The 11,457-nt window shown below is 31.8% G+C and overlaps 2 protein-coding genes across 2 annotated transcripts; both read right to left on the bottom strand.

Annotated features, from left to right (window-relative positions):
• Positions 1–427: 427 nt before the first annotated feature.
• LOC123689629 lies at positions 428–5,375 on the bottom strand. Its single transcript, XM_045630752.1, has 3 exons — positions 4,596–5,375; positions 4,134–4,367; positions 428–1,484 (listed from the first exon to the last, which is right to left on the bottom strand). Exons 1-3 carry the CDS (start codon positions 5,337–5,339, stop codon positions 1,302–1,304), a joined length of 1,161 nt encoding a protein of 386 aa, XP_045486708.1. The 5' UTR covers positions 5,340–5,375; the 3' UTR covers positions 428–1,301.
• A 176-nt stretch (positions 5,376–5,551) lies between these two features.
• Positions 5,552–9,807, bottom strand: LOC111001054. Its single transcript, XM_022270756.2, has 4 exons — positions 9,679–9,807; positions 6,550–7,314; positions 6,242–6,472; positions 5,552–5,844 (listed from the first exon to the last, which is right to left on the bottom strand). The coding sequence occupies exons 1-4, from the start codon at positions 9,697–9,699 to the stop codon at positions 5,662–5,664; spliced, it is 1,200 nt and encodes a 399-aa protein (XP_022126448.2). The 5' UTR covers positions 9,700–9,807; the 3' UTR covers positions 5,552–5,661.
• Between the last annotated feature and the right edge of the window lie 1,650 nt (positions 9,808–11,457).

Below are 11,457 nucleotides of genomic sequence, written 5' to 3'. Positions count from 1 at the left end.
CGCACATAGAAAGTCCATTGTTGCACAGCCGGGGATCGAACCTACGATCTCAGGTATGAGAGTCGCACGCTGAAGCCACTAGGCCAACACTGCTCCTTATACGTAATCTAGACACAATAAATCAGTATCGTCATTAAATTTAATATTTTTATCCAAATTTATTTATGATTTAATGGTGGTCAAAAATCTTGTTCATTATGGCTTAGTTTGATGTCCGGTCAAATAGTTACTGGAATTAAAATATTAAATATAATTCGGAGCTCGTTTTATTCATTTCTATCACTTCCCATGTAAATATACACCAGAGCTTACCTGTAAAATAATAATTTTAGCAAGAATTTGTATATAATAGTGTATAGATGTTTGATTGTTAATACATCAAAACTGTATAGATTTAGGTATGAAACCGTGTTTAAAGACTTGACCAGAGCATTATTTAAATTTTATTTTAAAAACTTCGATTTCAAATAAATGCTTTTGATAAAACAGTGGAAGGATCATGTCTATATAACGTAGTTTTCTCATGACAACTTAAGTAGCGTTATCTTAAGAATAGTCAAAGAAAATTTAACAATATAGTACTACACATGTGATCAAAAATGGCACTTCGCGACGCTGATTTTGGTTTACCAGTAACGATAACCAATATCAAGGTTCAACATTAAACTAATATCTGAATTTACACAAGCATAACTATTAATGAATTTGCTTAAATTATGTAAATAATTAACGAACGAACGTGAGTATTAACAAATAGTATAGATCAATAAATATTTGTTTTCAGCGCTAGGTGGATAATAATTGTTTTACGTTCCACAATTGAATCGAATAATTGCTTAACTCCATTAATACTTTGATGTTGAGTTTATTAATTGATAATAATTTACAATCAAAGATAACACTGACGATCTCATAGTTTTTGCGCAGTACATATTTGTTTCCACGCAAATAAAGTCTATAAGGGTATAAAGGCTACAGTATTTTATATATATACAGTCAAACAGTATGGTTTTTGCTTATACTTAATAATTATTTCTAACTAACATAATCTTTACAAACTATAAATACGTGATCTGGAAACCGACATAATATATAAATGATAATATATATCTCGCTTTCTAATGCAATAACTTTGTGTGTTTTTCAATCAATTGATACGTTTGGATTAATAAATTTTGGTATCACACAATGAAAAAATTTTGGATTTATCTTCGTGTAAGTTGTATTATTTATTCAGTTTATAATTAATTCAAATATAAGTAAACTATTTCTAGACGTTATTTCACTCTTCACTTTGATATTCAAATTACGCCAAGTTTAATAAAATCTTCTATAACACCGTTAATTCTCACAGAGTATCGTTCATTTGGGATAACGGCAAAATCCTTTTGTTCCAATTTATCATCCACCTTTGGGGCATCTTTAGGGTCCACCGTTACTATGAGAAGACACAATATTGCTGATAGTAGGCCATATGATGATGCCTAAAACAAACAGTAATACATATATTTTTAATGTATAGTCTTTGATTTACAATGTTTCAATCAAGTCATTTTTTTATAATCCCAGTGAACCAGAGGAAAGAACGGTTTGTATTCAGTGCCAAGTGATTTTTTGTAATAATTATAACATTTATTATCAATGCAATTATGAAAATGAATATTGATTATAGATTATACTAATGTATTACGCAAAATCGATGTAAAGTAATTTAATATGATTACCACTATTGTGTACCTATTTTAAAAACGTTCACTTCAGAAATATGTCCAACTATTGAAATGATTTGAATGAAAATGGTCTGTTCCTGCAAAATCTCTTTTTAAAAATAGAACCATCTCGTTATGACGTTAAGTACCCGAGAAATTTAAGATCAATCATAAGTAGGTACACTTCCGAAATTTAGCTCACTTTCGTACTTAATTATCCAGTTCCAAAAATATAATGTACAGCTCAAACTGATATCACATTTTTTGTAGTTAAAATAGATAAAATCTCTGCAAGATCTATTATGAGTTCAGTTTACCAAGCATCATAAAAAAAAACTTATTATGAAAAATTGTTTGCTTCATTTACATATTACTCAATGGTTATTGGCTATTTATCAAAAACATTGAAATCATATTTTTTAATGACTGCTCTGCTGTCTTGGGTAAAAACTGGTTTATGCTTGAATATAAAGCAGTTTTGTGAGCAGGGCACCAGGCAAGGCCCAAAGCCTCGGTCAGTTTTAAAGTATTCTCCGTAGTTAAAAAACGAGTTTAAATATAATACTTTTACTTTTAACTGTGCTCTTACATCAGAATTTTTTTCTAAATGTAATCGAAGGCAAGGATCAAGGAGGCTCACCTGATGTTAAGTGATAGTGTGTTGGCGGCCTTTTAAGAGTTGGTACGCTCTTTTCTTGTAGCAGTGAAGGTGAAATTGTAAAATAAAAACTTTAATTGATTCTTTAGTTTTGTCATGAAAAAGAATATCTGTATATTAATCTACTGTACTAATGCACCTGGCAAGAAACAAAGAGAAACAAACAGTATATCTGGGATTAGTCCTTGATGCACACAAACGCTAGAGAATGACTTTTTTGCAAATTAAGCAGCCATATAGCGGTTGAAATGAAAATGCATCTTTTTGGCTTACTTTGTCCCAAGTATCAATACTAGTAACGAAAGTCGCACTCTTGAAGGTAACACTTTTTGATGATCCTGCTGCTGCGGCCAAAAGAACAATAATTGTAACATAAAATTGTTTTGAACGCGAGATAAATTCATAATCCTGCCAGCTATTTTATTGTTTTTTAGAATAGTTCTTCGTCCGTTGGACCCGGGTCATGCTTGTACATAGCACACAACACAGTGGAAATTTACTGCTTTGTCCATATTACATTGTGACTATTTCGGGTCAATAATACTTTTACCTTTAGTTTTTTGAGTTTCGAGCTTTGCTTTTGTGAAATCACGTACAACTAACCTTTTTTATATGTAGATGGCCCTGAGTGCACCATTTACCTGTCAAATGGTTTGTAATTTGTTTGTAGGTTCATTATCACTTGTACTTCATTATTTCCGCTTTTCCAAGCAATATTCATGTTCATTCATAATATGGTTTATAAGATTATCCCGGGCTTGAGTGGTATACTTGCCACAGGCCTTTTTAGTTTCTTCTTGAATACCTAATTCCTCATAAAGTTTGTACATGGATTTAATAACTGTATCTTTGTTATTATTAAAAGTATTTTATTGCATAGCATTTTTCATTCCAGGCCAGCTTGTTTTCTAGTTAGCCCCATTTTAATAAGAAATGGGGCATATATGGGACAATTCTTGACATAGTTCACGTTCCGCCTAAAGGCAAAAATCTATGGTGCGATTTCGCAACCCCCAGCAACACCTATTACCTATTTTTACTTTTTGGTTGTCGGGGTCTTTCCTGTAGATACAAAAATGACGCTTTTTATTCTTTAATTTTATCCAGCGTTGATTCATACAAAGCTTTAAGTCTTCACATAACGATTGATTTTACAACATAGACACACGTGTCTCTCTTGTGTAGAGTAAACCTACTAATTATTTAAGTTAGTAAGTTATTTAATTAGTAATCTTAATTCTATCCCATATTACGGCCAGTGGCGTAGGTACCTTGGGTGGCACCCGGTTCGGAAGTTGGTGGTGCACCCTATCGAAAGTGAAATGCAATAAATTTTATATGATAAAGGACATTGCTCATTTATGAAAAGATCGCGAGTATGGGACGAATCCACCACGATAGCGTCGACCTCTTTTGCTGGAATCCCCGAATTCTACATAGAGCTGAGCTAGTGCTAGTCGAGGAATCCCCGAAAAAGACATTTTATGCTAGCGATTTTTTTGTTTGTACATTATTATTAAAGTTGAGAAACCGGATGGGTGTCACCCTGTGCGGACTGCCCCGCCGCTCCCTCATTTGCTACGCCATCGGGTAAGGCACCCACTTTACGTGTCTAAGCAACATCTTGTTAGCTTTTTATGTTATGACTCCCGTCATCCAAAACACTTATATTATAAACATTATTTTAAATATACTGCCCATAACATACAGTTGATTACGAATAAATACTTACTTAATAGGTAATATAAACTAATGATTTAACTTACCTGCTCAAGTTCATATTCGAAATCCTTCCTAGAATAGATCTGATTGGGGTCCAGATGAAGCCGCGTTAAAGTAATGCTCAGCTCGGAATAGTAGTGATCTAAACACTTTTGGTAATTGTTATTCCGGAATTCTTGGTCTGACCCAGTGAAGATGAAATAGACCAGATCGCTAACAAGGTTCCCGTGACGAATTGTTTGGAAGTCTATGGGTATCACTTTAGTAGTTTTTCCATTCTAAAAAGGATTTATACTGAAAATGTTATAGTTGTGGCCGTAACTTATTATTATATTTGTTTGGAATGTTTTGCTTACATTTTAGCAGTTTCTATTTCACTTACAATCGTAGGTAATTTTAATCTCAGCATACCAAGATAATTACTGTTTTAAGTGTACCTTTTCTATATAGTCAAGGTAAATTTAAAAAAAACGCGTGTATCATGTGTAATGGTCTATTTTACTTACTTGAACTTTGTGGAGCAAGTTGCTGGGACGATAATCGGCATGAGTTAAAACACAGCTTTTCATTGGTTTAAGAACACCCTTGAAGTACTCAACGCTCGTCACTCCATCTAGAAATTTTTTCAATCGTTCTTTATTTTCTGCCTTCGTAACCTGAAGCACTTTAGTTATTGCACTCTCTAAATATTCCTTCAAACCATCTATGCTTTCTTGTATTTTCATAACTTCACCGTCTTGTTTGAATTCATCTGGATACTCAATTGCATATGCCATTGAAAGACCATGTAATTTAGCAAGAGCAGTAAGCGAATGCGACGCATAGTCCCAGTCCATAGTCTGGAATCTATCGTACATTTCAAAACCTTCGGCAAGTAAATTGTCAAACACCAAAATTTCGTTCAAATATTCCAAATTGTACCCGTATAGCTTCGGCAGTACTAATTTGTTATCCTCAGGCACATGATGTTTCCTTTCTATATCATTGTATATTTTAAATATTTTCGTGTAAAACTGAACTTCTGTTTTGTAGATACAAACAGGAGCTAATGTCCTCAAATTTTCACCAATTGCAGCAACCTTAACGAATAAGTTTAATTCCTTGTCACTTGCAGATATTTTTGCTACATAAAGTTTGCTCGAAAAGTTAGCACCATCAGTGGAAAGGAGATTTATTGATATCTTATAATTATTAAACTGTTCTTTTATAGCAATTTTATTAAGAATTTCGAAAACTTTCTGTTCTGACATTATTAATCTAATATAAATTGACTAACAATGCCGGTTATAATACCGTCTAAACATTACAGATGCCCGAATATGCAATGTATTAAACGTGGTTTACATAATATTATCTCGTATAGTTGAGACCCACTTAGATACGATAACGTTTTTACTCGTTGACATTGATAAAGTTATCATCATTATTTTTTTATAATCTAATAGTTTAATAAAATATTGCATTATATGAGAAAAAGTTTAATTGAATTTGTCAAAAGATAGATTCACAATAATAATTAATTAAATTCAAGCAAAATAATACTCTTTCGCTCATTAAAATGCAAATACAATACTACAAAATTCCATATTTGATAAAATCTTCAACGAGTTCGTTAACTCTCTTCTTGTATTCCTCACTGGGAGCCATGTTAAAACTCTCGAAATCTGATTCTGGTGTCATGGTCGGCGCTTTCTCAGTGTCCACAGTGACCAGTAATAGCAACATAAAACTTATGATCAGTCCATATGGTAGCACCTGGAAATTATTTTTAACGTCATTTTCTGGCATACGAAATTTATACAAATATCAATACTAAAAATAAAATTTTAAGAAAATAGCACGTCCATAAGAATTAAAACCAAATTAAATCAATGTTTATGGCAACTTTGAAGTACTCGTTGACTGTAATTATACACCATTACGTATGTTAATGCACATCACAAGTTTTTTATTTCTTGTATTTTTGCTCGTCAAAAATTTACTCGGATCGCGAATGTTACTTCGAATTTAGTTCAGTTTTCTATAGAAAATGGTGCTGCCGTCACACTTATTTACTTATTTAATACTAATTTCGAATATTTATGACTATACCATTTTCTTTCAATTGCATTAAGTGCATTTATTGTTTCTACAATTTAATTAAAAAAGATACCTCTTTGTAGTCGTAATCAAAGTCTTTTCTTGGATACACTTCGTCAGGGTTGATGTGAAATAATTTCAACGAAGCTGTCAGCTCAGTGTAATAGTGATCAATAGTCTTCTGCAAGTACTCGTTCCTGAATGCTTGATCTGTTCCATTGAATATTAGGTAGACCAAGTCCAAAATAGGATTAGTGCGGTGCAGCGTCTGATAGTCTATAATAATCACTTTATAGGTGCCGTCCTTGAAAAACAAAAATAATACGTCATTATTAAACCATATAATTGAGCACCTAAAAATGTCTTCGTAATTTAAAATACCTTATTCATTTTATGCATTATATTACTAGCACGAAAATCTCCATGGCCTAAGACCATGCGCCTATGTGGTTTTGTAAGATAATTCATCTTTTCAACAGTCATTGCTTCCTTGAGAAATAGTTGGACGCGATCTTTAAACTCTTCCCGCAAAGATGACATAACATTTTTGAACATTCCCTCTATTAACCCCGATAAAGAGTCCATATTATTTTTCATTTTTAGCTTAGCTGTTTTTTCCTCAAATTCGTCTGGATTTTGAATGGAGAAAGCAATGGACAGAGCGTGTAGTTTTGCAAGTTGTCTTACAGCTTCTTTGGCATAATTGAAGTCAAATGTCTTAAATCGATCGAACATTTCATAGCCAGTAGCGGTTAAATCTTCCATCACTAAAATTTCGTGCAAATATTCATCGCTAAACCCATAGAATTTTGGTGTGACGAATTTTTCCTCTTCTGGGACATCATGTTTTTCCTCAATCTTCTTATATATTTTTATTAATTCGTTGTAAAAGCAAATTTCTGATTCGAAAATTTGGAAAGGTGACATGGCACGCACTTTTTCACCTACACACGCAACTTTATTGAATAGTTTTAATTCATCTTTATCGTTTTCAGCAATTGTTGCAAGAAACAGCACACAGGAATAATTAGCCCCTCCGGATGTAATTGGTTTTACTTTGAGCTTGTAATTGGAATAGCCTTGTTCTTTTGCAATTTTATGGAGTATGGTGTTAAGAGTAACATTTTGGTCCGCCATTGTTTGAGTCTGCAATGAAAAATTTTATGCTTTATATACTGTATAATATCCTGTTTATGTTATTATTATAGTGTCCCTTGATTGGTTTAGATAATTCTTGTTCTCTTATCTATGATATTTGCGATATCAAAACGGACACAGACAGTATAACCGATAAAATTGCATGAATAATAGTAATAATTGTGATGTTTGTAAACAAATAATTATATGCTATACACGTCTAAATGATGCGATCGTATTTAACTAAAGTACTATGTATTTTCTATTATCCTGTTAAATTATTATGCAGTTATTGTAATATTTATTCCTATAATTCTTAAACATAGATAGAGAATAAAATCCTGACTGAACTTAAGGTCGATGGCTGTTGTTGCATGGATGTGTTCAGATATATGTTAAATAAACCAACTAGCTTTAATTGTTTAAAACATGAGCATATAGCTAAGATAACAAAAGGGGTAATGCGTTTAACAAAAAACTAACTTGACTTATTAAAGAGTTCGTAAATCTTAGTCACTCCTACATATGTTATTGGACCTTACCAAAGAACTAAAGGCTTTAAATTTTCGCTTTAAATGTGCGATGATTCTGATGATGATGGTTATATAACTGTGGTCAAAAAATTTGATTCTATTTTTAAATTTGTAATGATTATATTGTTAACAACATTTTGCTGTCTGTATAATATTTCTATTTGTTATTATCATTTACCTTTATTATTGTATAGGTAAAGAAAATTGTGATTACTGTATACCTTTGTATGCAATGTGTGTATGAAGAACAAACATTGAAACATGTTATTTAATTGATGTTGTCAGTAGAACATTGAAATAATTATTATGCTTGTGTAATACAAATTACTCAGTGATATTAATAACAGCCACAGATTACTTAGCAAAGTATTTATCTACAAATGAAATTGTTAAAAGATGTGAGTAATATATTAAAATGAAATAAATAATCATTTATGCTTTTATTTTGTTCCTGGAGAATAAATAATTTGTTTTATTGTTAAATAGATTTCTCATTTGAACAAAAGCTATTATTGAAATGTAGTTAATTTTCTTAATAAAGAACTTTGTCTTTTTTATATCTTTATACTCAGAAGAAAAATCCCAATAGAAATGGCCATATTATGTTATCGCTTGGAAACAGAAAAGTGTATAGAATTTTAATGAAAAGATGGTGGAGTCTGTTTTATTTACTATAAAGCACCTATCCTTTCTAAACATAAAGGTTTTAAAATATATTTTCTAAATAAAATAGGCTGCAGTTGTAAATAGTTTGAAATACCGTGACCCTCCAAAAAGATTAAGTAACGTATCATGAACATAAACCTAACATTTATTCCTCGGAAACCGAACCTAGGGCTGAGTGAAACGTTGTAAGGGACAGCATAATAAGATCATTTTGATAATAATTACGTATCGACAGTCTTAATATATATTAAGAAATTTGAGTTTGTTATGGAGATATAAAGCAAGACAAACAAATTCTTAAAAGGCCGGTAACGCACTCGCGAGCCCTCTAGCATCGAGAGTGTCCATGGGCGGCGGTAACACTTGACATCAGGTGAGCCTCCTACCCGTTTGTACCCTGTTCTATAAAAAAAAAATCAACATTTTCAGAAATAAATTACCAGATTCATTATTTTGCCTGTATTGGTACATATGAGGTATTTTGTTCCACGCAAATTAACACAGCTGGTCGCTCATAAAACCGGGATAACATCAGTGTTAGTAAATTGAGTTTAACTAATCCAAGGTTATGTATATATAGAATTGGATACAGCGATACCACTACGAAGATTGAAATCCTATGCTGTTATCTGTTAACATTGTTTCGAATGATATTTTGATTTGTAATTTATGCATTAAAGTGTCGTTAACCATTATATTAAATGTACATTACATTTCCAGACTATTTTATTATTAGCGTCTGTTTTTACACGTTTTTATTAAGAGGGTATTAAAATCAAATGACGCATCCCTTTGGGGCGTGTGTGACCCCATTCGGTCCATTCTGAGATCGGGGTTAGCTATACCCAGTAAAACCACCTTGCGTAGTTCCAACTACCACATCTCAGAAGTCATCGCTTTTGCAGAATACGATCAGGGCTAAAGATAGAAACAGAACTCAGAAAACAAGAAATATACATTGAACTTTAATTTACCTAATCATTATAATTATCCTTAACATATACGAATTTATACATTTATTTTAATGTTATGGTAAAATACAGGAAGGGATTTTTCTTTAATTTCACGTGGAATTCACACAGGAAAAATTTTATCGAAAGTTGAATCGAACCGAATTTATCATTTAAAACTATTAGTTGTAAATAGAACTGCATTAAAATAAGAATTTACTTACATTTTCCGATGAATCCTCCATGTTTTACGCCTTACAATAAAAAATAACGATACAGAAACTGTCTACGTGTGATCACTGAATTTTCTAGGCCCCAACTGACAAATGCCTAGGCACGAATGTCGTTAAAACATAGCATCCTTTACATTGATCAATCCTTGAAAAGCAATTTAGTGAATAGCAATAAAAACGAGAGATGTATTAATAATTATGACGATCCGTGTTCCTACCTACCTCCATTATTTACAAATTCTAATTTTTGAGTATGAAAACATTAGCAAAGTTGTCTATCTTGGAAGAACGAAATCGCACCTACCTACTTTTTAAGATTACTGTTAAATATACAGCACATACATTGTGGTACATTTTTATTTAGCTTTTTATTTTTCTCTCTGTTTTAGTAAGTTTATAAGTTATTAAGTCTTTACTAATATTAAGATTTCAAAGATTTTTTTTAATTATCATTATTATTTAGTTCGCTTCGTACCCATATGACTGCCTGTTATACCATGTTTATTAAAATTCATTGTCAATATAATTGTCAAATAATACCTATGTAAATAAATATTTTAAAAATATTTTTTATTCGACGTTTTATGCACGGCCCGGCACGGTGGTAAAAAAACTTAATTAATTAACCATACAAAAAAACGTTTCAGTTTTTTTCCAGCAGTACGTCGTGACACTAAATTCCACAAATATGGAATATTAAAGAAATTTTCTTAATAGGTGAACTACTGTCCTAACTTTTACTATGTACAAAAAACCTGCCATAATACAGATTAAATGTGTTGTTTATACTAACTCATTTTACCTAATAACGAGTGAGGACGCCTACGCGGCGTTTTTCCGACGAACTGATGCAGCTGGGGGCGACACATGTACCAGGCAAGATGAAGTATTTTTTGGAAGGGCTTCTAAAACCCCAATTATTCGCCAAAATGTTACAATAAAATAAGTATAAAAAATATATATATTTTTTTAATTGTAACATTTTTAGAAATAAAAGGCTTTATTTAAGAGGATTCAGGCTGCATATCAAAACAGACTAACAGGCTTACTCCGTAGTAGCACATGTATGAATTGTGTAATTGCGCACTGAACACAACGTCCATTTTAGGTCTAGGGATCAGATTTCTGTAATTATATCGTGGTCGTTCTAGTAAGCACATTGCTAAACATTCCTCTGTGTCTGACATCATCATACATCCTAGTTTCCTCACTATGTTTTCCTTCATTATAGAAGGTGTAAAAAACATAGCTAAGGATATCTACAGAGATTATAAAAAATCACACATAGTTTTCTTCAGAATTTAACGATGATAAACGTTGACGATACGATGGCCTGTTTCGTTTGATTGTGATTGGTTAACAGCATCTCTAGTTCAATAAGTGAAGACTCATTCCTCAGGTACTATTAGCTAGTATATATATAATAATCTGACAATATGTCGTTTATTGTAATCGGTGGCGGATAGGAAGGGTACAGATATATTTATAAATTTTAAAAAGCTTGACAACGCTCAGAAAACTGATACATTGGTCTGGCATTGAATACTTATAATAATTTAACAAAACATTTGAAGATCTTCCCACTAAATGATTATTTGCGTAAAACCTTATAGATATTTTTAATTTGATAACGTAATAACATATTTTAGTAATGTGATATTTATCACTACAAATAATATAAGAATTTACTACATAATAAGACTCAAAATGTATAAACTTTTATGTAAAGTTCCTTTTAAGACAAATTGGCGGGCAAATTACGTGTAGGTC

Source organism: Pieris rapae, chromosome 13, assembly GCF_905147795.1.
Source record: "Pieris rapae chromosome 13, ilPieRapa1.1, whole genome shotgun sequence".
In the NCBI taxonomy this organism is placed as follows: Eukaryota; Metazoa; Arthropoda; class Insecta; order Lepidoptera; family Pieridae; genus Pieris; species Pieris rapae.
The sequence above is the reverse complement of the archived record's forward strand: the minus strand, read 5'-3'. Positions and strand labels throughout refer to the sequence as shown.